The 26,879-nt window shown below is 45.1% G+C and overlaps 1 protein-coding gene and 1 long non-coding RNA gene across 2 annotated transcripts in view; both read left to right on the top strand.

Moving 5' to 3' along the window:
• Positions 1-26,879, top strand: part of LOC308308325 — an 839,845-nt gene that overhangs the window by 679,744 nt on the left and 133,222 nt on the right. The window lies entirely within an intron of this gene.
• The window catches only part of hdac4 (histone deacetylase 4), a gene marked incomplete at its 3' end in the record, with an annotated part of 312,733 nt that overhangs the window by 197,891 nt on the left and 87,963 nt on the right, over positions 1-26,879 (top strand). The window contains exons 14-18 of the mRNA XM_080753473.1: positions 2,904-3,155; positions 10,466-10,652; positions 11,266-11,399; positions 19,469-19,571; positions 25,776-25,822. Of these exons, the coding sequence (XP_080609599.1) occupies positions 2,904-3,155; positions 10,466-10,652; positions 11,266-11,399; positions 19,469-19,571; positions 25,776-25,822 (723 nt within the window). The remainder of the gene's footprint in view (positions 1-2,903; positions 3,156-10,465; positions 10,653-11,265; positions 11,400-19,468; positions 19,572-25,775; positions 25,823-26,879) is intronic.

The raw sequence follows: 26,879 nt of genomic DNA, 5'->3' as shown, positions 1-26,879 counted from the left end.
TTTAGTGTCTGCATCTCTCACGCCTCACATCCCAGCCACTATTTCCTCTGTATAACGGAGAGAGAGACACGCACGCACACACGCAGGCACGCACGCAGGCACGCACGCACGCACGCACGCACGCACGCACGCACGCACGTACGCACGCACCGTTGTGGGGACCTACTATTTTGTCCCCACACTGTCAGAGGTCCCCTGCAGGTGACTGTGTGAACATGCGTTTAGTCCCCATAAGTATAGCTAGACAAACTCTCACACACACACACACACACACACACACACACACACACACACACACACACACACACACACACACACACACACACACACACACACACACACACACACACACACACACACACACACACAGAGAGAGAGAGAGACAGAGAGAGAGAACAGTACCACAGTAAATGATCCACAGTGTTTAATTTAAATTGGGAGGTGTAATTTTTGGGTAATGTTTTACACTCCAAGAATTAAATTAACACTGAGGTTTCTGCTGGACAAGTTGTGTGTGTGTGTGTGCGTGTGTGCGCGTGCGCGCGTGCGTGTGTGTGTGTGTGTTATGAGTGTTAAAGAGGAGCTTGTTTGGAGAAGAGGAACAGGGATGAGGCAAGAGCCTGCTCTCTGACGTCAATGCACCGTTCCCTGGGCGCCGCGCCAGCCAGACCCCTGTGTGTGTGTGTGTGTGTGTGTGTGTGTGTGTGTGTGTGTGTGTGTGTGTGTGTGTGTGTGTGTGTGTGTGTGTGTGTGTGTGTGTGTGTGTGTGTGTGTGTGTGTGTGTGTGTGTGTGTGTGTGTGTGTGTGTGTGTGTGTGTGTGTGTGTGTGTGTGTGTGTGTGTGTGTGTGTGCGTTCCATCTGTGCAAATAGTCGTCCACCCCACTGATGACCTTAGACGCTGAGGGTTGAGGGGGGAGGGGGGAGTGTGTGCATGTGCGCACACTAATAGGGATGGGACGATAAGCGAGTTTATCGTGTATCGCGATAAAAACCACTCAGGATAATCGTATCGCAGAGTTTTAATTCATCGTGATATCTGCCATCTACTGGGATCAATTCACCTTTTATTTGCCGAGCTGCATATCCGGTACCACTTAAACCCTCTATAATTGATAAAAGGTACTTATAATATACAGTATGTACTTGATAGTTTTTTTTCACTCTTTATCAAATGTCTTTGCCAAAAAAATAGCCGATCTACAAGCTCACAACGCAACGCGTTGTGAGCTTGCAGATCTGCTATTTTTTTGGCAAATGTTCCGCCCCAGGATAATGGATTTTGATATTGTAAATCGCGATTTCTTTTTTCACAACAATCATGATATGACATTTTCAAATCGTCCCATCCCAATAGCACACACTGGTGCATGTGTGTGTGTGTGTGTGTGTGTTTTGCTCTTGTCATTGCCGTAGCGACAGAGACAGCCCCAGCTGCCATAACAAAATCCCAACACGAACCCCCCCTTCCTCCTCCTCAAATACTTTGCTTTTCTTTTTTTCCCTCTCTCCTTCTCTCCCTTTTCTCCCTTCTTCTGTACTTTGCTGTCGCCCTGTCCTCGACGTCCCCCTCGGAAAGCTCACGGAGCCGTAGAAATCCACGGAAGGGCGACTTTCGGTGCATGGAAGCCGCCCAGAATAGCTCCGATTTCCCCATCTGTTTTAAGTCAATCTTTGACCAAAATTACAATTCCTTGCAAACCTTATGCAGTAGTACAGCGACTGTTGACTTACACGAAGGGCTGTCACGATTATGACATTTTACATGGCGATTAATTGTCACTCAAATAATTGCGATTAACGATTTAATTGTGTTTTTGTCGTTGACAATTACATTTCTGTTTGGCTTGTAGGCTTTGAAGTTGCACATGATATTACACATGACCAAAATATACAAAGAAATTACTGACATATTTGACAACTTTATACTAAACATTGATAGTGTAAATGGCTGATATACAAGCTCACAAGTTGTGAGCTTGTAGATCGGCTTTTTTCCACTATTTTTGACTTTTTTTGATCTGTGTTGTGAAACGCAGATTCAATATGAGCTCGCGAAACTGCCCTGAAAGGCACGTGATCGTTGAGCGCTCGATAAATTAGACAGAATGCGAAGGCTAAGGCGGAGCTAGGCTCACAGCATGTTCGTTTCAATTGAACGCGCCTGACGGCGTCACAGAGGATGTGAATTCCAGCGCTCCTCCTCTTTTGGGGGCAGTGTATTTTGGACTCATGTCAATTTGTGTTTTCAGATGTTTAACCACTTGAACCGTCAATACTTAAAAACTTGACCTTTCATTCTGTACTTTGTGTTCTCTTTTTTTCCCCTCTACACCAAACCTCTTTGCCGAAAATAGCCGATCTACAAGATCACAACGCCTCGCAGCGCGAGGCGTTGTGAGCTTGTAGATCTGCTATTTTTGTCTAAAGTTCTCTGAATATGGACGTTAGGGTTCAAGTGGTTAGTTAATATAAAAAAGGAGAAAAAAAGTTTCTATCAAACAAAGATTTGAAGGACCCCCTGTAGTAACTAGGGACCCCCTGTTGAAGACCCCTGGTATAGAGTGTATCAGCACATTTCCAAAGTGACAATTTAAGGACTTTTTAATACCTCTAAAATGGTGAATTTTAAGTAACGCGAGGCGTTGTGAGCATGTAGATCTGCTATTTTCACAATAGAACCGTGTTATACAAAATGTAATGCCTCAACTCTTAGTGCTCAGGGAGGGGGGGTCCCCAGTTAGAATATGATTATTTTGGAGGTCGCGGCCTGAAAAGGTTGAGAACCACTGTTCTATACAATGGTATCCAAAACCATCATCCATATGCTTTGTATGATTCTTACCGCTCTCTCTCTCTCTCTCTCTCTCTCTCTCTCTCTCTCTCTCTCTCTCTCTCCCTCCAGCTGATGTCCAAGCCCAGTGACCAGGCCCCGCCCGCGGGCTCCGGGGGCCCCGGGGGCCCCGGCAGGCAGCACCAGAGCCACCCGGAGGAGACGGAGGAGGAGCTCCGCGAGCACCAGGGGCTCTCGTCCTCGTCGTCCTCCTCCTCCACCACGTCCGTCCAGGAGGGGGCGCCGGCGCTGCGCGGGCTGGTCATCAAGCAGGAGCCTCCCGACCCCCAGGAGCAGGACGAGCAGGAACACCTCTTCAGACAGGTAGGGGGCAGTATAGAGCTATTATGTGATAGAACAGGAACACCTCTTCAGACAGGTAGGGGGCAGCATAGAGCTATTATATGATAGAACAGGAACACCTCTTCAGACAGGTAGGGGGCAGTATAGAGCTATTATGTGATAGAACAGGAACACCTCTTCAGACAGGTAGGGGCAGCATAGAGCTATTATATGATAGAACAGGAACACCTCTTCAGACAGGTAGGGGGCAGCATAGAGCTATTATATGATAGAACAGGAACACCTCTTCAGACAGGTAGGGGGCAGTATAGAGCAGGAACACCTCTTCGGACAGGTAGGGGGCAGTATAGAGCAGGAACACCTCTTCAGACAGGTAGGGGGCAGTATAGAGCAGGAACACCTCTTCGGACAGGTAGGGGGCAGTATAGAGCAGGAACACCTCTTCAGACAGATAGGGGGCAGTATAGAGCAGGAACACCTCTTCAGACAGATAGGGGGCAGTATAGAGCAGGAACACCTCTTCAGACAGGTAGGGGGCAGTATAGAGCAGGAACACCTCTTCAGACAGATAGGGGGCAGTATAGAGCAGGAACACCTCTTCAGACAGATAGGGGGCAGTATAGAGCAGGAACACCTCTTCAGACAGGTAGGGGGCAGTATAGAGCAGGAACACCTCTTCGGACAGTATGTTCTATGTGCAACAGGTTAGTATATTCAACTTCACAGTATACATTTATGTACAGTATAGGTGCAATTCACCTTCACAGATGAGGAAATGAAGTGGAAGAAGAGAGATGACGAGGGAGAGAGAGAGGTTGAGAATAGAAGGAGAAAGAGAGAAGCGTCATGTACAGTACTAGCAGTGACAGATGGACTCAGTGAATGCCTGCAACAGTCCACACTACATTCTGTCTGTGTCTCTGTCCGTCTGCCCGAGTGGCCCGCTGCTCCACGCACTATTTTAGCTCTCGAGTCACGAGAGAAGACACCCACGCCACAGATAGATACATTCTCACTCTCTCTGTCTCTCTGTCTGTCTCACCTATGTCTCTCCGTCTCACTCACTTCCACTCCTCCTGCTGTCCTTACCACTACTTCAGTATACCATAGAGCAGGGTTCCCCAATAGGCGGCCCGCGGGCCGGGCCATTTGCGGCCCGCGGGGGGGCTACTGTCTGGCCCACACCAACACCCCAGTAATAATGGTGGTACAAGAGCAGCAACAACACTAGTATATCGTCGTTGTCGGGTGGGAATCTCCAAATTTGTACGTTCTTTCGCAAATCATACAAGGCCGTCGCACAAAAGTAGTGAAAACAGCAGATCTACAAGCACACAACGCCTCGCGGTTGCGAGGCGTTGTGTGCTTGTAGATCCCCTTTTTTTACTAGTTTAAATAATTTACAAAATGATGAATTCAAAACGAACGGTTTTGGATATAAGATTTTCACCCCGACAACGACGATATCTGAACTGTCGCTAGAGCAGCGGGAACGCAACCGTCGCCCCCTGCAATGTTGTGGCCCTCGGCTTGGTACCCTAGACGGCCCTTGGGGAAAACTAATTGGGGAAACTGGCCATAGAGGGTATGCGTGTGACATCATCATCATACCCGAAAGTTATGCGGGAACGCCTACTGAGTGGCAAAAAAACGACTTTCTGGCCTTGACAGCCCATACATCCAAACAGAAAAGTCCTATCTAATTGTATTAAACGATGTTAAACGACTTCAAGCTCATTTTGCCACTCACTTTGCCACTCGATTTGCCATTTACTTTATGCATGCGCATGAGTCTCTGATTGGCTAAAGGCAGGTTACACTACACCGCCTCCACAACAGTGTCAGACATGAGAGCGCTATGTTAACAAGCTACGAGAATTGCGTAACATGATCGAGAAGATACATGCAAAACAGAAATTCTCTCTCTCTCTCTCTCTCTCTCTCTTTCTGTGTCAACATTTTGTCTTTCTGTCACCTCTTTCATTCGTTCTCACACAAACACACAAGCATGCCGCCACCCCCCCCACACACACACACACACACACACACACACACACACACACAAGAGCCAGAACACTATGTCCTCTCCTTGCTAGCCAATGTGGGACTGACCGCTCATCCAAATCCAATCAGGTAGGCCCGTAGCCATGGTGCTCAGGGTGACTCTTGGCAGACACGTCCATTAGGATGGAACGGCAGGAAGAAGTTGGTCACGCAACTCTCCTCTGTCACGCCATGTGTTTTTCCCTAGCTCAACATTTTCAGGCCGTGACCCCCAAAATAATCATATTTTAACTGGGGACCCCCCACCACCCGTGACGAGCACTAAGAGTTGAGGCATTACATTTTGTATAACACGGTTCTATTGTGAAAATAGCCGATCTACATGTAGATCCTTCACAATTTCAGACACTAATATTAGACAATTTGGCCAATGTTTACTTTGTCATTTTAGAGGTATTAAAAAGTCCTTAAATTGTCACTTAAGAAATGTGCAGACACCCTCTATAGTACTTAAAGGTGATACACCATGAAATTTCACTTTTCCTATTTTAAAACCTTATTTTGGGGTCCCACTAGCACCTTCTATCCTCACAAAGTCCCATTTCTAACCGTTGTGTCTTTCTTTCTCTGGTTTTGGAGATGGCGGAGGTTAAAAGCATCCCACGGGTTCTCAAAACAGGCTGTCCAGATTTGCTGCCCGTCGCTGACGTCATCAACGGCCGTTTTTGAAGATGTTTTTTTTTTCAAAGAAACTGAAAAAAAAAAAAAAAAAAAATCAAAAAGATTTTGGGGGTGGGGGGGGGGGGGGGGGGGGGGGGGGGGGGGGGGGGGTGGGGGGGTGGCGCAGTTCAGGGCCAAAGGTGGTACTGCAGCTGAAAATGCTCTGAGAGCCATTCAAAATGAGAGAGGCTCTCTATTCAGGAGTGGTAATTTAGCCTCAAACCTTTTGAAAAACGTTTTTGGGACATAAACAACATGACATAAATACTTTTTAAATGCAGGTGTATCACACTTTAAACGTTACGTTGATTTGTTTACTGTTGGGAGAGAAAGCAATCTTTTCAATGTGAAAACATTAAGTTAATCATCTGGGGACCCCCCCAAAATAATTTGACCCACAGGTTGAGAATCACTGCCTAGCGGATCTTTAGAGGCTCACAAAAGTTTAAATATCCTCAACCTTTCAGCAGAAGGCTTGGGAGTTGGTTGTTGTTTTGATGGTAGGAACAGAGGAACAGGGGGCAGATTGCCAGATGCAGATTTTGACATGAGACTCGGGACTTAATCACTGCTTCGATACATTTTTTTCCCCCATGATTCATTATTCGGATCGGGTCCGTTTTGCACGATGCAGCGCTTTTGAAGTGTCTACGCCACCGCTTGTAGCACTTGTAGCAACGTGTCTCATCTTATTACCCCCCCCCCCCCCCCACCAGTTAGATTTGACTGTGTCGTGTCAGTGACATTTCCCCTCAAGTCTGTGCTCAATTACAAACTTCTTAAGTGCATACTGTAGTTACTAGTTGCATTTGGAAGAATTGTTCAAAAGTGACTTTGTGTGTTTCAAATGTTATCTCTTGTCATGAGTCATGTTCTGCCTGTAACTAGAATTATTGCATAATCGTCTAATCGCAATTATATTGACATAATCGCAATTATTTTGTGATAATCGTCATAATCGCTTCCATGTTGAAATATGTTTATGTTCAATAAATTAAAAAAATAGTGAAATAGCAGATCTACAAGCTCACAACGCGATGCGACGCGTTGTGAGCTTGTAGATCGGCTATTTTCCACTATCAATGTTCTTTTAAAAGTGTAAAGTTGTGAAATATGTCCTTAATTTCGTTGTATATTTAGGTACGTGTCATATCTGCCATGTGCAACTTCAAAGCCTACAACAAGCCAAACAAGAATGTAATTGTCAATGACAGAAAACACAATTAATCGTTAGTCGCAATTATTTGAGTGACAATTAATCGTCATGTAAAATGGCATAATCGTGACAGCCCTAGCAGTGGTTCTCAACCTTTTCAGGCCGCGACCCCCCAAATAATATCATTTGAACAGGGGACCCCCACCCTGACAAGCACTTGGAGTTGTAGGAGTTGAGGCATTGCATACGGTTCCCACAGCTAAATGTTGTGAAAATAGCAGATCTTATAGAGACAATTTGGCCAATTTCTGACCAGTTTTCCATAGTATAGTTTGGTGATTAATTTTGATGCAGTAATGCTCTTTTTCCTTTCTTTCTTTGAAGTATTAAAAAGGTCTGAAACGTCCATAAATTGTCACTTCACTGTAGTCTGGGGACTCCCCTGAGGGTCCCCGACCCACAGGTTGAGAACCACTGTACTGGAACAGTGAAGGCCGATGGGAAATGCTCTGTACAAGCTCAAGGTTGCGACACGCCACATTCGCGACATCTAATCTATCTTTTGTCTTTCGCTTGTTAACTAATAGCGCCCAGTGTGAGTGAGAGAGAGAGAGAGAGAGAGGAGAGAGAGAGAGAGAGAGAGGAGAGAGAGAGAGAGAGAGAGAGAGAGAGAGAGAGAGAGAGAGAGAGAGAGAGAGAGAGAGAGAGAGAGAGAGAGAGAGAGAGAGAGAGAGAGAGAACATGAATTAGTGCAGGGTTCCCCAATTAGTTTTCCCCAAGGGCCGAATTATGACTAGGGTACCAAGTAGTGATGTCCGATATTGACTTTTTTACCGATAACCGATAATATCAACTCTTAATTCCAGATACCGATATTAACCGATACCGATATATGCTAATATTTTATCTAACAGTGATTCTCAACCATTGAATTTCAAGGACTCCCAGTTTGAAATGCATTAGGCTACTGACCCCCATTTAATGGCATTTATATATCGCTGGGACCTCAATTTATATTATAAAATCATATTAAGAGTGTACAAATGGAATGGGTCCATTTGGTTCCATTTGTACACTCAGAGTTACAGACCTGTAAGGGTCCATTTGGTTCCATTTGTACACTAAGAGTTACAGACCTGTAAGGGTCCATTTGGTTCCATTTGTACACTCAGAGTTACAGACCCATAAGGGTCCATTTGGTTCCATTTGTTCACTAAGAGTTACAGACCTGTAAGGGTCCATTTGGTTCCATTTGTACACTCAGAGTTACAGACCCATAAGGGTCCATTTGGTTTGATTTGTACACTCTAGAGTTACAGACCCATAAGGGTCCATTTGGTTTGATTTGTACACTCAGAGTTACAGACCCATAGGGTCCATTTGGCTCCATTTGTACACTCTAGAGTTACAGACCCGTAAGGGTCCATTTGGCTCCATTTGTACACTCTAGAGTTACAGACCTGTAAGGGTCCATTTGGTTCCATTTGTACACTCAGAGTTACAGACCCATAAGGGTCCATTTGGTTCCATTTGTACACTCAGAGTTACAGACCTGTAAGGGTCCATTTGGTTCCATTTGTACACTCAGAGTTACAGACCCATAAGGGTCCATTTGGTTCCATTTGTTCACTAAGAGTTACAGACCTGTAAGGGTCCATTTGGTTCCATTTGTACACTCAGAGTTACAGACCCATAAGGGTCCATTTGGTTTGATTTGTACACTCTAGAGTTACAGACCCATAAGGGTCCATTTGGTTGGATTTGTACACTCAGAGTTACAGACCCATAAGGGTCCATTTGGCTCCATTTGTACACTCTAGAGTTAGAGACCCGTAAGGGTCCATTTGGCTCCATTTGTACACTCTAGAGTTACAGACCTGTAAGGGTCCATTTGGTTCCATTTGTACACTCAGAGTTACAGACCCATAAGGGTCCATTTGGTTCCATTTGTACACTCAGAGTTACAGACCCATAAGGGTCCATTTGGTTCCATTTGTACACTCTAGAGTTACAGACCCATAAGGGTCCATTTGGTTCCATTTGTACACTCAGAGTTACAGACCCATAAGGGTCCATTTGGTTTGATTTGTACACTCTAGAGGGTCAGGGTTAAAAACATAAAAATATTATTATTTCCCCCAAAAAATACCGACACGATATTTTCCGCTATGAATTTTTATGCTAATATCGGCCGATAATATCGTCCCGGCCGATAATATCGGACATCCCTAGTACCAAGCCGACGGTGGGCGTTCCTGCCACTCCAGTGACAGTTTTCGTCGTCGTTGTCAGGTGAAAAATCTTGTATGTCCAAAACCGTTCGTTTTGAATTTATCATTTTAAAAATGATTTAAACTAGTGAAAACAGCCGATCTACAAGCACACAACGCCTCGCGGTGCGAGGCGTTGTGTGCTTGTAGATCGGCTGTTTTCACTACTTTTGTGTGACACATCCTTGTACGATTTGCGAAAGAACGTACAAATTTGGAGATACGAGATTTTCACCCGACAACGACGATATACTAGTGTTGTTGCTGCTCTTATACCACCATTATTACTGGGGTTGGTGGGGGCCAGACAGTAGCCCCCCGCCTATCGGGGAACCCTGCATTAGTGTCTCGGGTCGTACCTGAACCGGGGTCAGCTGCGTGAAGCAGGGGTGTCGCACATGTTGTGCTTCAACTATTGTTGAAGTGCCGCACTGCTTGTAGATCTGCTATTTTTGAAAACTTTTGAAAAAATGTCCATGTCAGTGGTGCTCAAACCTTTTCATGTGAAGGACCCCCAAAATGATATGTTTTTGGCCACGGACCCCCATCTCAAAATATTTAGTTCCAGGGACCCCACCCCCCCCCCCCCCCCCCCCCAGAAGCAAATTTGAGTTACAAATGTCAAAGATTTGCACACAATTTCACGACTTTTCAAAAATAGCATATCTGCAAGCTTGCAGTGCACTGTGAGCTTGTATATATCTGCTATTTTTCAATAGCTAAAGTATAAAATAACTAAGGCCACCTCCACCTTGGGCCCTAGTAACTCAGTCCCACTTTTCCCCCCCTTGTGACGCCCCTGGCGTTTGACATGTTGAATTGATTTGTTTTACATAATCAGACCTTTATCTGTTACATTATCAGTGCTTGAAATGTTCAATCTTGCCATTTCACTGTAAACTACAATACTGTATGTATGTATAACTGCATATTCATGTCTGCTGGTTTGGACAGTATGGCAGAAGACATTAGTTTGCATGTACACAGCGCCATCTTCTGGCAAGGGAAAGAAACTGCAGCTCATCATGTTATATTATGAAGTTTAACGTGATTGTGTGTGTGTGTGCGCGTGTGTGTGTGTGTGTGTGTGTGTGTGTGTGTGTGTGTGTGTGTGTGCGTGTGCGTGCGTGCGTGCGTGTGCGTGTGTGTGCGTGTGTGCGTGCGTGCGTGTGCGTGAGCAGCAGGCATTGCTACTGGAGCAACAACGGATCCATCAGCTGAGGAACTATCAGGCGTCTATGGAGGCTGCGGGCCTGTCAATCAACTTTGCCGCACACCGCCCACTCTCCAGGGCCCAATCATCTCCGGCGTCCTCTTCTTTCCCCATGGTGGTGCAGGACCCGCCCACCAAGCCTCGCTTCACCACAGGTCTCCTAGAACATTTTTCAAGTAATTTCATGAATGTATAAAAGAAAACTCTAAAAGAAATCCATAAATTAGAAAACAAATGTTTAAAAAGTAGTGAAACTATCTAAATAGACTCTCCAGAAAAATGCGATTATGCGATCGCATAATTTCCCGCAGAATCAGGCAAATGCTGCAGATTATGAGGGGGTCGCATATTTTCAAAAAGGCTGCATAATCGCATATTTCCGCCCGCATATTTCGGAACTACCCGCATATTTGACGGCATGAAATCACATAAACCCCCCGCATATTTCGCATCTTTTCGTATATTTCACGCAATTCACAACTTTTCGCATATTTCACAACTTTCTGCATATTTAGCATGTCACATATTTCGCAACTTTTCACATATTCCGCAATTTCACTGCATAAGATCACGTAAAACCCTGCATATTTCATCGCAAAATCAAGGATTTTTGCCCGCATAATCAAGGATTGTTGCCTGCATTTTTCTGGAGGGTCTAGCTAACACCCAAACGCAACCGAGCGCAAAATCAACACTGCTATGCATGCGTCTTTTGAGTGTACGCACCGTACGCGCGCATGAACCCGTGTCTTTGTGCGTGTCCCCTAGGCCTGGTGTACGACTCTCTGATGCAGAAGCACCAGTGCATGTGCGGTAACACCACCAGCCACCCGGAGCACGCCGGACGCATCCAGAGCATCTGGTCCAGACTGCAGGAGACGGGCCTCAGGGCACACTGTGAGGTAACAACACAAGGGCTATTCTCCCTATTTCTACCTGTCATTAGTTCCACTAAGGGTTAGGTTTAGGTTTAGGTTTAGGCATAGTGGTTAACATTCACCACGGTCAGTGGTGGAAAAAGTACACACAGATTTTACTTAAAGGAGTGGCGACACCGGCCGAAAATTAACATTATGATACAGTAGGTCACGTGGTGTTTCTTCAAACAGTCTGAAAAGGAGGCGGGGCCGTATCAGTTAGTAGTGAATGTATACTTCGTCCGTCGTGCGGTGCCGCGCAATGTATACTTCGTCCGTTGTGCGGTGCCGCGCACAACCTTGTTGTTAGCGTGTAGCGTGGCTAGCGCTGCACCGCACGGCTATTTGCGAGAGCTATTGTGTGTGTACACACACACACACACACACACACACGCGCGAAAGCGCACACACACACACAGGCTACACACACACAGAGTGTATGAGCTGCGGACCTCCTCTGCGGAGGAGGAGGAGGAGGAGATCGCTGGTCCCTCGTTCTACGGTTGCTCCGGTGTCCCGGGTGCTCCAGTCAGGTTAGGGCAAGAGACAGCAGGGTATGGCCGACAAAACCGTCGCATAGACGGGGAGAAGCGTGTTGACCCTCGTACACCTTTTTTGACACCTTTTTTGAAGAAGACATGTACTTTTTTATCGGTCTAACCATTGATTTTATAGCGAATGCTATATCATTTTTACCCCTAGAACTGATAGTTTTAAAGTTGGTTTAGAAAGTCGGAAAGACACCTCGGACAGCTTTTTTTGGGGCAGTTTCAAAAGATAATGATATGGATAATCGACTCCGCCCCTCCCCCCATATTAGCCCAATCAAATTAATTTATTTCGGTTACTGTACAGAAAGTACTACTTTCAGTACAGTAACTACAATAAATTAATTTGATTGGGTCATTTAACATGGGGGTACATGACATCATTAAAAAAATTGGCTAATTTGATAGCCATAATTAGCTGTTTTGGCCGTGTCACGCCCCCTTTAAGTAAAAGTATCAATACTGTAATGTAGACATACTCTGTTAGGGTGCCCTCACACCAAAATACCTATGAGAGTGGAATCTGCGTTCTGCCAATGCATTTCAATGAGAGTGAAGCGGTTTCATGCCAGCAGAGGATTTCTGCAAAAGACGCTCCATTCTCATTGCAATGCATTGGCGGAATGCGGATTCCACTCTCATAGGTATTTTGGTGTGAGGGCACCCTTACAAGTAAAAGTCTAGAATGAAAAATTTTCTTGAGTAAAAGTGCAAAAATATCGGTATCAAAATGTACTTAAAGCTATACTGTGTAAGATGCTCAACTAGTGGTCAGTAGCCCTATAGCAAACCGCGGTCGCGTTCACGTCTTTCGCCCGTTTTTCGTACCTTCACACCCCCGCGTCTGCCTCCACAACGCCGAGAGCTATCTTTAGAGGGGTCCCTGGTTCCTGTGCGTTCAGGCATTCCGGAGAAACGGACTACTTCACCCTGCCTGGTAGGCGAGATTACCTTTTGAGTAAAGAGACACACGGGCGACTACAAATATGGCGACCCCACTTCAAGATGCGCTGTGATTGGCCGGTAGTGTACCATGTGTGCATGATCGGCGATGTGATTGGGCAACGTATACACAACGTATACAGATGATGCAGATTACGTCATTTTGGCACGAAATCCGGTCCACGGCCAGGATCATAGAAAACATATAAAGAGAAGGCTTCAGAAGCTGAAAATAACGGAGTGGGTGTTCTAAAACTTTAGCGATTTAACAGTTAGGACAATTTTAAGATTTGTTTTATAAAAAAAGTTACATGGTACAACTTTAATGCACCAAAAGTAAAAGTACAAAATGTTTGAAAATAGCCACGGTATAAAATAAGGCTAAAGTATTATAATTTATATCTGTAAAGTACGGTAACTAGTAACTAAAGTTTTCGAAAAATTGTAGTGGAGTAAAAGTACAATATTTGAAACCGAGATGTAACGGCGAGTACATTACCGAGAAGAATCGCCGGCGGTCCGGAGACGAAATCCGTCGCTGATTTCGCATCATCACGGCTCCACAAGCACAAAATAGTCCCATCCATAACATTGAGGTGGACGGGGGATCTCATCTTTAATGTCCATTATCTCAAAACTACACTTTAGAAGCTAGGATGGAGGCAGATGCTCGCTTATGTTACACAGTTATAAAAGCTCCCGGTCGGCCATTACACAACTCCACGTGGACACGGATCGGTTCCGGCGCACGATCCGATGACGTCAGACCGGAAGTGATTGCGCGGTGGACTTCTGGCCTTCAAAATAAGACAACGCAAGTGAATGGGACCTGAAGGAGGCACTTTGGACATTATAATCCGTTAATGTCTGGGGCTCTGAATGAGTTAAGTAAATGTACTTAGTTACTTTACACCACTGGATGCATGGATAGTTAGACACACATCCTTGTCGAATAATCTTCAATTTATACTATGAAAAGCTCCACCGTCTGTCTGTCTGTCTGTCTGTCTGTCTGTCTGTCTGTCTGTCTGTCTGTCTGTCTGTCTGTCTGTCTGTCTGTCTGTCTGTCTGTCTGTCTGTCTGTCTGTCCGTCTGTCCGTCTATCCGTCACGTCACACTTTCGCCCCTACTCTTATCTCCGGCACCGTTGCCCCTATCCATGCCAAACTTTACACACACACACACACACACACACACACACACACACACACACACACACACACACACACACACTCCTTGGCTGCCAAACCACAACCTCCACCCCTCATTTCTCACATGGCCCTCTTCTAGCGCCACCACCATGTCGATTTTTGCAAAACGATTTTTTTTGGCGGTACCCAGTATCTCTAAAGTCATGTCATCAACATGGATCTGTCCCATTTCCCATGTTCCCTCCTGACTGGCTACGACTGCCTTCTAAAGTTTGCGTATGCGATGTGACGGTGGCTTATCTCCCCATTAGGGAGTCTTACTGGTAATGGCACACAATGCCTTGTGTGGCGTGGCAGCAGCATTTTATGATATTATGAAAGGGTTTCCTGCAGGTCAGCAACATACATGTAATTGTGCAGATGTAGGCTACATGTTGGTTTCTTTGCACGGTGGGAGGACTAATGTAAAAAAATGACATGTGCTGTAATGGAAAACACTGGGTGGATAATATGGAAGACCAATCCTGTTAATGTATTATGGATGCAGTCCATTTCAGATCAGAAGTGCAGTTGGTGATCTTGACCAGGAGGGGGCAGTGCACGGTCAGTTTCAGCTGGCAGTGAGCTCTCCTCATTGATAAAAACAAAACCAAAGTAAAACATTTGTGGCAGCTTGAAAGTCATCCAGGATGGGTCTTATCCTTTACAAATGATGAAATGCACCATTACTAAAGGACTTTTAGAAACTGGACCCTGCAAGCGCAAAACACACTTTCAGAGTTACAGTAAATGAACACAGCGGATTTTACTGTGAATGTTTGTTAGACTTGTTTTGCTCTCATCCAGGGGCGTCACAAGGGGGGGGGGGGGGGGAGTGGGACTGAGTTAATAGGGCCCAAGGTGGAGCTAGGGGCCTTAAGTATGTTATGCTTTAACTATTGAAAAATAGCAGATCTACAAGCTCACAGTTGCTGTGCTGCGAGCTTGTAGATCTGCTATTTTTCAATAGTTAAAGCACAAAACAACGCGTTTCCCAGTCTAAATGGGGTTAAACCCCCTCCTCCCCCTATGAAGAGCATTCACGGGGGGCCCCGCAGCGAATCCTCGTACCCAGGGCCCAGGATTTGGTGTGACGCCCCTGCTCTCATTGTAGCACTTCACAGTAGCTCTGCAAGAGACGGCACAGTCTGATAGAGCAGAGGCACTGGCCCGACTTCCATCAAGACCAAACATTTGATCTCTTATCTGTCTCTTGCACATGTGTGCCGACGTACGCGGCTGGTGACATGCTGGATGTCCCATGCAAGCGATCGTACACACCAAAGGCATTTTTTGTCCTTTCAAGTACACTTTTAATGGTTTCAACTGAGGCGTGATCTCGCGTCACTCATTGTGTGTGTGCAGCGCAGTGCGTGCATGCCTGCCTGCGTGTGTGTTATTTGTTTGCGTGCGTACATGCTTGATCTGCCTGCAGGCCTGGTTGCGTAGCTGCAGTGTTTTATGAATGGACCAAACAATCAACAGACCCAGCAGAGTCCGAGCTGAGTATCACTCGCCTCCTCTGCCTGGGAACTGTTTCTCTTCTCTTCTCACATACTCATTCTCTCTCTCTCTCTCTCTCTCTCTCTCTCTCTCTCTCTCTCATTCTGCTTTCTCTCTGCCTCTGGGCTCTCTCTCTCTCTCTCTCTCCCTCTGGGGTGTTGGTATCTCTCTCTGGGTTTCTCTTCTCTCCAGTGGCGTCAGTTCAGAAAAAGCTAAGGTATGGCAACATGACTGGTGTCGCGCGTGCAAGACACCAGTCATGTTGCCATACCTTAACTCATTCCCTGCTAGGCCCGATAGTCCCGAGAATTTCCCGTAAAAAAAAAAAAAAAAAGAAATTCATTCCGTGCACTATAAATTGGAAGTCTATGGAGACGAATGGCAAATGGGAGTACGAAGGTATTCTTAAAAGACGGTGAATGTGTTAACAACAGGCATGATACATTTATTTTAAGAAGTACATTACATTCCCCCCCCCTTTCTACGGTTTCTTGGGCTGGATATGACGGTTGTTCAAGTGCAGCTAAACTTGGCATAGGCCATAGTAAACGTGCCACAATTAACAATAATGAATTGCACCTGTACCATTTTGTCAAGATGGGGAGAATACAAGTGTGGAGAATATCATTATAATACCTTGTTGAAGTGACCATATTTTGTTAAATTTTGCATTTGTAGTTATTTTTCTGTTATTTAACAACATAATAACCAGCACAGATAGACAAAGAGACATTCATGGATTTATATATAAAAGTTACTTTTATGTTCCCCCCTGGACCCAGGGTATGGCAGCTGCATACCCCTGCCATACCCAATTGACGCCCCTGCTCTCTCTCTCTATGGCAGTGGTTCACAAACTTTTTTTGGTCGAGACCCAAACGAGAAATTAGACGTTTGCCCGGGACCCAAACTAGTGAAAACATCAGATCTAGAGGCTCATTTGCGCCGCGTTGTGAGCCTGTAGATTTTTTTAAATGTAGGAAACCTCCCAAAGAAAGGGACACATAAAATTGTGTCCACGACCCACAAATGGGTCCCGACCCAGTGTTTGGGAACCAGTGCTCTAAGGCATGTCTTCATGCACATGCTATCAGACACCATGAGGGTAAACATGTTTACACGCGTACACACACACATATGCACGTGCCTTTGGACTTCCCTTTATGATGTCCTCATAGGCTCTGTGCATAACTGTAATCCCATAGCTTTGCCTGATTGGCGCAGCAGCAGATTTAAACTGGAAACACATACGACAACTTCATGTCTACTGCTGCACCAATCAAGCTAATCAAAGAAACGACGCTATCGGAAACGGAAATGGGTAGGCCGCCTTCGGCAAACCGGGGGGCCACAGTTATGCACAGAGCATGTAGCAGTAAGCAGGTGTATAACCATCCCTGACACTACTACCATCTCATAACTCAGGGGTCTTCAACGTTTTCAGGCCAAGGACCCCTTTGCTGAGATAGAAATGAAGCAGGGACCCCCACAACCTGTTCATAGATTCCATATAGTTTCATTGTTGACAGCACGATCATCAGTGTGTTTTGGATTCATGTCAATTTGTGTTTTCAGATATTTAACTACTTGAACCGTCAATACTAAATAGACTTGACCTTTCACTGTACTTAGACTGCTCTTTTTCCCCTCCAAAGCTCTTTGCCGAAAATAGCCGATCTACAAGCGAGGCGTTGTGAGCTTGTAGATCTGATATTTTTGGCTTAAGTTCTCCGAATATGGACACTAGGGTTCAAGTGGTTAATATAAAAAAGGGGGAAAAAAATAATTATCACACAAAGATTTGGAGGACCCCCTGTAATAACCCCCCTGACGACCCCCTAGGGGTCCCGGACCCCCTGTCGAAGACCCCTGCTCTAACTAATTGCTCTCACTAAGGTTCCTGCAGCAGTGCTGGAGCTCTTGATGGGGATCCAGAGGGTCCCCAGTTAAATTAGTGAAAATCTAAATCCAGTTAAACTAGTAAGACACCCTAAGCCCAAGAAGCCCTTAGGGTGAGATCCCGGTCTCCATATATGGGCAGATCATCTCCATAAAAAATGTGGCCATATTTCTCCAAATAAGGAAATGACTGACATCTGACATCAGAGATGTCTGACGTCATAGACCACATGTGACACAGTATGTTCAATTAACTCTCCCCACGCTTTGAACGTTCACGTTCGCCCCAATTCGCAAGACCTCTCCGCCAATACGGCGCTCGTTCGGTTCGTTCGTCTGATGACTGTAAGCTGATGAGGGGTCGCGCGGCCGTGTACTGTGAACACATTTTCTGCGGTGATGGTGTAAAAAATCCATTATGCGTTAACATCAACGGAGAACAATTCACTTCCTTGTTGATTTCTCTGGCTCTGAGGCGCTGTGGCCAGTGACTGGTCGTCTTCTTCTTCAACACATAACAGGCAAATTCACATTCATTCTCGCATGACGCCGCCCTCTGCTGCCTGGCAGACCAAAGTGCACTATTGCACAACCCAAAAAAATAAAAATAAATAAATAAATGTCTGTCTGTCTGTCTGTCTGTCTGTCTGTCTGTCTGTCTATCTACTATAACGTCGCAAAGGTAAGCCGCTTTTTGATGGCACCAGACCCAATAAATAAATAAATAATCTGGCAGTAGGAGAGTTAATGGCCATACATACTGTATGGAGCCTGGAGCGTGACTGACTGATTGACTGACTGACTGACTGACATGAGGCAGAGGTTTTGATACTAACTGCGACACTTTAAAAAAAATATTAAAGGGATCCCTGGCTAATACAACAAACATGCCTTAATACATTATAATTGTCCTCTATAATAGTCCACTTGCCAGAATCTGAACCCTGGCATATTGAGTACAATAAGGTTTTATGTTAGAAATGTTGAGTATGGGTTCCCAGCATTTAGAAACTGCCGGATGCTAACTTGCATATGTTGAGCAATTTTCATAATTTGCATAATTCGATGTATTTAGCATAATCCCCCATAACATATGCAAGTTAGCATCCGGCAGTTTCTACATGCTGGGGACCCTTACTCAACATTTATAACATAAAACCTTGGTGTACTCAATATGTCCGGGTTCACAATGGGGCTCTATTGGCTGGCAAGTAGACTATAACTACAATGTAAAATTAAAAAACACCTTAAATATTGTATTTATTTTAGAAATGGCTAATCTTTCACTCAATAGGGGAAATGCCTGTCGCAAGTTGATGATGTCATAAAACCATGTGTGATCTATCCCTATGGAATTTATAGAATGCATGTGAAAAAAAAGAATACTTCCTATGGTTAATATGAGCATCAAATCAATATTTCAAATGTATGTGTGTGTGTGTGTGTGTGTGTGTGTGTGTGTGTGTGTGTGTTCTTTTTTTTTTGCACATGCATGCCATAAATAGGGATAGATAGATCACACATTTTTATGACATCATCAACTTGCGACGGGCATTTCTCCTATTGAGTGAAAGCTATTTCTAGAAAAAAATATATATATTTATGGTGTTTTTAATTTTACATTGTAGTTATAGAGGACAATTATAATGTATTAAGGCATATTTTTTGGTATTGGCCAGGTATCCTTTTAATGACATAGTTCAATATAGAAAATTGGTGGTTTTCCCCTTTAACAACACAAATCCACTGCGAAATCCACTGCTCTAAACTTCTATCTCTGTCTCTAGTCTAGTCTACTTCTTAACCTGCACCTGTTCTGTGTGTGTGTGTGTGTGTGTGTGTGTGTGTGTGTGTGTGTGTGTGTGTGTGTGTGTGTGTGTGTGTGTGTGTGTGTGTGTGTGTGTGTGTGTGTGTGTGTGTGTGTGTGTGTGTGTGTGTGTGTGTGTGTGTGTGTGTGTGTGTGTCCGTCCAGTGTATCCGTGGTAGGAAGGCCACTCTGGAGGAGTTGCAGACGGTCCACTCCGAAGCCCATGTGCTGCTCTATGGAACAAACCCACTACGACAGAAACTGGACTGTAAGAGACACACACACACACACACACACACACACACACACACACACACATCCGCATAAACAAAAAACAAATTTCCATGACATCAGCCCCTCAATTTATTTATGAGCGCACACACAATCTCAAACACACATGCGCGCGCGTGCGCACACACATAGAAGAAGGGTTGACTCACCATGTGCTAAATGCTAATTACGCAACAACGATTAGCCAAACAGGTCTCATTACCTTTAAAGGGCAAGTTCACCTCTGGGACAATTAACCTCATCTTATTTTATTGTTGTTTGGGACCAGATCGACACAATCCCGAGTTTTTTTTTGTTGTTCAATCTGTGTTTTGAGATATTTTAGTATTTCAGCATGAATGATGATGCATTTTGCATCATATGATGCAGCATGATGCAAAATGCACAGATTGAACACAAAAAATAACTCAGGATTGTGTTGATCGTGTCCCAAACAACAATAAAATAAGATCAGGTTGTCCTAGAGGTGAACTTGCCCTTTAATATCACCGGGATCTCTCTCTCTCTCTCTCTCTCTCTCTCTCTCTAGCTCTCTCTAGCTCTCTCTCTCTCTCTCTCTCTCTCTCTCTCTCTCTCTCCCTCTCTCTCTCACCTTTATTCAAAAAAACATCAAAAGGCATGCAAGCAAATGAACCGCGTTTATACAGCGACCTTCTCCAAAGTGCTTGACAGAGTGTTTCACATTCACACACACACACACACACACACACACACACACACACACACACACACACACACACACACACACACACACACACACACACACACACACGGCGCCATGACAGCGGAGGAAGCCACGCAAGAGGGAGAAGTTATAGGGGTCAAGTGTCTCACTCAAGGACACTTCAACATGCAGCCGGGGAGAGGCCCGGGATCAATCCGAGAATCTTTGCTATTTCAAGAGGGCCGCTCCGCCGCCCGGGCCACCGCCACCCACAGCCTAAGCACACGGCCTGTCCGTCATCCTCTGTTCTGTAAATACAGTATACGTCTTGAGAACAGTGGTGGAAAAAGTACTCAAATGTTTTACTTAAGTAAAAGGATCAACACTGCAACGTAGAAATAGTCTGTTACAAGTAGAAGTACGGAATTGAAAATGTGCACGGGTAAAAGTATAAAAGTATTGGCATCAATAAGTACTTAAAGTACCAAAAGTAAAAGTAGTAAATGTTTGAAAATAGCAGATCTACGAGCTCACAACGCGTTGTGAGCTTGTAGATCGGCTATTTTCAAATAGCCTAGGTATAAAATAGGGCCAAAGTGGTTCACTGTATGTATGTTTTATATTATAATTTATATCTGCAAAGTAACTAGTAACTAAAGTTTTCAAATAAATGCAGTAGAGTAAAAATACAATATTTAGATGCGAGATGTAGTGGAAGTAAAAGTATTGGAAATTGGAAATACTCAAGTAAAGTACAAATTCCCCGGAATTGTACTTAATAATAATAGTTACCTACTCCTCCCGCGAGGGAAATTCAGATATTTGCAGCCCAACCCAGCTGCTTTTTTCAGCTTAACCCAGCTGAACCCAGTGCTGCCCACAAGGAGCGCGAGGGGGAGGGGAGCAGTGGTAGCTGGAGCGGGGAATCGTACCTGCGACCTCTGGGGCCTCCGGAGTCCTAGGTATGGACACTAACCACTCAGCCATCACTGCTCAAAGTACAGTACTTAAGTAAATGTACTTAGTTACTTTACACCACTGCTTGAGAACGTATAGGGATATTGAGGATGTCCGTGAACAAGGAGGAACAGACCTTGCGTTGCGATAAACTAAACCATGACAGTGAACTATGCCTGTGACTCACCACGTAAATATTCAACACTCATCCTATAGCCATGTCGATGTGCGCGCACAGTAAACATCGAGTGTTTATGCTAGCCGGGCTAGCGTAAATATTCCTCCAAGTCTGTGATCCACGGGAGAGTGTTTTCTGCTGGTGTTTCAGTCCAAGTGTATCAAAGGGTGCGTTCGGAAATGTGCACCGGTTCTGGTTAGGGTTAGTTTTAGGCATAGTTTTACTGAGGTTAGGGTTAGGGTTGGGTTTAGGCATAGTTTTACTGAGGTTAGGGTTAGGATTAGGGTTGGGTTTAGGCACTCACTACACTGAGCACACACCCGGTGCGCATTTCCGAACGCACCCTTTGATGCACTCTGACTGAAACACCAGCAGAAAACACTCTCCCGTGATCCACGGCATTGAACTCCCTCAGTCTGTCAAATCCTGAGTCCTAATTTAACCACTTTTGTCCCTATAGCGTCCCTTAAAACGGAATACGCGTTGTGATCTGCGTGCTCAAAATAGCAGATCTACAAGCCCACAATGTTTGGTGTTCAAGGCAACGACGAAAAAAAAAAGGAGCGGACCTAGTGTAGACCCCTGGGGGACCCCCGGACAACTAAAGCGCTTTAAGTACCAACTACAGTAAATGGACGTAAGGCTGTCACGATTATGACATTTTACATGACGATTAATTGTCACTCAAGTAATTGCGATTAACGATTTAATTGTGTTTTTGTCGTTGACAATTACATTTCTGTTTGGCTTGTAGGCTTTGAAGTTGCACATGGTAGATATGACACGTAACCTAAATATACAAAGAAATTACTGACATATTTGACAACTTTATACTTAAAAAAGAACATTGATAGTGGAAATAGCCGATCTACAAGCTCACAACGCATCGCGTTGTGATTTCCACTATTTTTGACTTTTTTTAAAAATATATGAACATTTTTCAACATGGAAACGATTATGACGATTATGTCAAATAATTGCGATTAGACGATTATGTAATAATTGTGACAGCCCCAAATGGACGGGTCCTACTTGGTTACATTTGCTCGCTCCCTGAAGTCATACACGTGGATAAATGTAACGCTGAGGATTTTTACTTTGTTTCTAGCTTAACCTGTGCGCGGCCTGCGTGTGCGACTGTGCGTGGCATCTGTTAAAGGGATCTGCGTTAATGCTTGTCATAATAAAGGGTCCAGTCTAATAAAGTCGGTGGAGGTGTTACGATCAGCCAAGGACTGTCTGAGACCCCGGTGTCCGACCGGCTGCTCCGTCACCTACCACCACTGCCGTTTGGTGGCCGCCGTGCAGGTGTAGCATGGGGCGGTCAGTATGTGTGTGTGTGTGTTCATTAATAGACAAGCCCCCTTTGGCCCTCTTAGCTTCCATCCCAGTAGAGACGTATAACTTCCAGTCCAGTGTTTTTACCAGACGCCGCAGTCTTAGGCCACGCAATAAGGTGGGCCCACCTGCACCGCGGTGAGAGAGATGCATTAAAAGCACACACATAGTAGAACCGCAATGGAAAGGAAAGGCCTGAACAAAGCCTCTCCTAACTGAGAGAGGTGATCGCGGCGATGGAAGTACAGTGCAGATTTATCTAAGGCAAAACAAAAAGCCATCCCCAAAATCACTGACTAAAGGAAGGCTGTGCATTGACGGAAATCGAAGTTTCCAATCCAGTCTCAACCTTTTCAGGCAGCCACCCCCAAAATAATAATATTTTAACTGGGGCCCCCCCCACCCTGACGAGCACTAAGAGTTACATTTTGTACAACACGGTTCTATTGTGAAAATAGCAGATCTACATGCTCACAACGCTCTTTAAAGGATAGACGCTCATATATTTATCTTTTGGTAAAGATTGTAAGAACATTTCTACAATTCAGGATTTGTTTGCTAAGAGAATGTTCTTGCATCCCAGGGCTTTTCACAGCAGGAGTGAATGACGTGCCTTGTCGTTACTTCTCAGTGAGAGGAGAGCGGGCAGTCTGACAGGCGAAGCGACAAGTGGGCTTTCACTCCCTCTTCATGGCATTGATGCTCATCTCACTCACACTCTACCCTCAACAAACGCTGAAATGTTTCCACGCGACACATTAAAACATGTCTATTCACACGAGGAGCTCAGTGCGCCCTGGCGGATCCAAGCGAGAGCGCAGATGTCTTGTGTCCAGGGACGTGCTGGGCCCCTGATTCAGCCCGGGAAAAGCGTTGGAGAGGCCCACATTGCGTGCTATAGAGAGAGATCTCTGCTGCTGCTACTCAAAGATTTGCCGTATCATGACAAGTGACAAGCCAGTGGGCCAATTACTGTACATGAATTATATTTAGTCGTTGTCGGGTGGAAACCGTTGTTTTGTATTTATCATTTTAAAAATGATTTAAACTAGTGAAAACAGCCGATCTACAAGCACACAACGCCTCGTGACTTTAGACCAGTGGTTCTCAAACCTTTTTAGGCCATGACCCCCAAAATAAACATATTTGAACTGGGGACCCCCACCCTGACAAGCACTTGGAATTGTAGGTATTACATTTAATGTGACTCGGTTCCACAGATAAATATTGTGAAAATAGCAGATCTACACGTTGTGAGCATTTTCACAATGTTTGGCTCTTGCTTACTTAACTCATTGAGTGCCAGCGCCCTCTAGGGGCCATAGAATGCCAGCGCATCTCTCATAGGCGAGCGCTTTAGCTTCCAGGACCTCACCTTCCAGGACCTCACGTGCTCACGTTCATGCACGTCATGGAAATGTCCCTGATGATAATGCTAACAGAATGGCTATTCCCATTTTGTCATCTAAAAGATCATTTTTGGGCGATTTCGCCGTAAATAAACCTCGCGCCGCTTCCCTAAAGACACAATCCAGAGATATAAGCCTTCAAAGATGTGGTCTTTCATTGGATTAGGCGGAGATTGGCGATTTCGTTCGCAAATAACGTCCGGCCGGGACGTTGCTAGCTTTCGGTTAGTAGCTAGAAAAATCAGGCCAGGCTTCAGAAGGCCTCTTATCATTTTATTCCATTTCATTAAATATCCCGGACTAGTTCGGGATAGGCACCCTGGAATACGTCGCGCCGCCTACAATGAACATTGGGTGAACATTGGGGGGGGTCTAAACTTTATTTTAAACCATTTTCAATGGAATAAATCGTTGGAGCATCTAGCGTCTCTCGTTGGTGAGCGCTGGGCGAGCCGGGACCACCCACGTTGCTCCAAGCAGCTCGGGGTAAGTAAAATAGCAAATAAAAATTTGTTTTTGATCCCGAATATCCCGAACTAGTTCGGGATAGGCACTGTATGAGTTAATATTTGACAGTTTGGTATTAAAACGGTCTTGAAAGTCATTAAATTGTCACTTTAAAATGTGCACATACCCTGTATAAACTTATACTGTGTGTTGTTGTTGTTGTTGTTGTTGTTTTTTTACCATTGAGTGAGAAAAAAATTACATTAAGCTAATCATCTGGGGACCCCACACAATAATTTGGGGACCCCACTTGGGGTCCCGACCCCAAGTTTGAGAACTACTGCTTAAGACACACTGCACAGCAAAATCCTGACTGTTAACTTAACACTGCAAGTCCGGAAAATTACCCAGGGGTCTGCGGCGTAGTCTTGCGGTGACCTCGGGAGAATGAAAACAAATCTCTCTCTGGCTTAGAGAGAGCCTTGATTTTTTCATCCTACTACTACTGCAGGGCACATTTGATTGTGGAAGGTCACAAGGTCAAATACTCCCAAGTTTAAAGGTCGTAGGGCCACCACAGTGTTACCTCGTCACCTCTGACCTCCCTCTGTCTCTCTCTCTTTCTCTCGTTGGCTTCTGGTCTCACATCCAGGGACGTGCTGGGCCCCTGATTCAGCCTGGGAAAAAGAGTTGGAGAGGCCCTCATTGCGCGCTATAGAGAGAGATCTCTCTCTATAGCGCTGCTGCTACTTAAAGATTTGCCGTTTCAGATCATGACAAGTGACAAGCCAGTGGGCCAATTACATGAGTTATATTTCTTCATTGTCGGGTGGAAACCTTGTATGTCCATAACTATTTTAAAAATGAGTGAAAACAGCCGATCTACAGTAGATCTGCTGTTTTCACTACTTTTGTGCAACGGCCTGGTATGATGAAGCAGGGCTTTGCTTTGCGAAAAAATGTATACATTTTAAACTTGGAGATACAAGGTTTCTGCCCGACAGTGACGATTTACTTTGTTGGCCGCCCAGCCCCCAAAATGGAACAAAGGCCGACATCTTATCTTTATTTTTTTTCCTAATGGCCTGCCTGGACCGGCCGGGAATGAACCGGCCGTTCGGGAGTTGTCCCGCTTTTCCCAATGGCCAGCACGTCCCTGCTCACATCTCTCTCCTTTCTTTCACTCAGGTTCAGTGAGCCCGATGTTTGTGAGGCTGCCCTGTGGAGGAGTGGGGGTAAGTCCATCTCTCTCTTATTATTTATTGTTTTCTCTTTAAAAAATCACACCTTGTTGTGAACTGAGTGGTGGTCAAATAAAAAGAGTCAAATAAAAAGAGTCAAATACATGGATTGCAAGGTTGCTCATGCTCAACAGTGGCGGGAGACAGACGGACGGCCGGACGGACGCATTGTGATCTTAAATCCAACTATTTCCAACTATTATTTGTTTATTATTATTTTGACCTGCTTTAAGAAACTCGGCTAATGATGGACGGGGTGGACGCATTGTGAGCTTGTAGATTAGAGCTGGGATCGGGCCAATTTTTTCTGTCAGTTCTGAACCCGTGTGGGCCATGTCCGACAGTTTTTTGTCCGACCCGAATCGACGTCCGAGCATTAATCATTAAAATGCGTCCGACCCGCGCCGAGGCCCGAACCTTATGTTTCCAACGCTTTTTCCCCTCCTTTCTTTTTCTTTGAGGAAGCCACTGATTTACACTCACAAGCAAACTTGTTCTAATGTGCAGTGCATGGCATGCAGCGTGCCTGCTTGTTACCCTTAATGTGAATATTAAGCCACAATGTGGCTTGTGAAAGTATTTAAATAGTAGGCTATGTTAGATTATTAAATAATACAAATAATAACGTGCGCTGCGCTGCAAGTTTCTGCGCGAGGCGTTGTGAGCTTGTAGATCAGCCACATTTTGTCACGGAACACGCCGTGATGAAGAAGTATAAACCAGGATTTACTTGGGTGATGTGTGTTGAACGGACGGACGGACGGAGCTGCAGTGCAGAGTGCACACAACAGCGCCGAAAAATAATAAAAATCCAATGCGAGGTAAAGTAGTGGGAACACAAGCAGGGAGCTCCATTCAGCGGCACGCCACTTCCAATCAGAGTTGTCTCCGGCTGCAACATTAGCGCGAGCAGCCACACACACACACACACACACACACACACACACACACACACACACACACACACAGGAGTTGCACGCTGCGTGCATCAGAGAGAGTGAAAAAACGTTGTGCGTGCTGTGCAGCAAACCCAGTCGCGGACATTTGTGTG

The sequence above is a fragment of the Nannobrachium achirus genome (assembly GCF_963921795.1).
Source record: "Nannobrachium achirus genome assembly, chromosome: 22".
Taxonomy (NCBI): domain Eukaryota; kingdom Metazoa; phylum Chordata; class Actinopteri; order Myctophiformes; family Myctophidae; genus Nannobrachium; species Nannobrachium achirus.
Note: the sequence above shows the minus strand (reverse complement) of the source record. Positions and strands in the feature narration are given on the sequence as shown.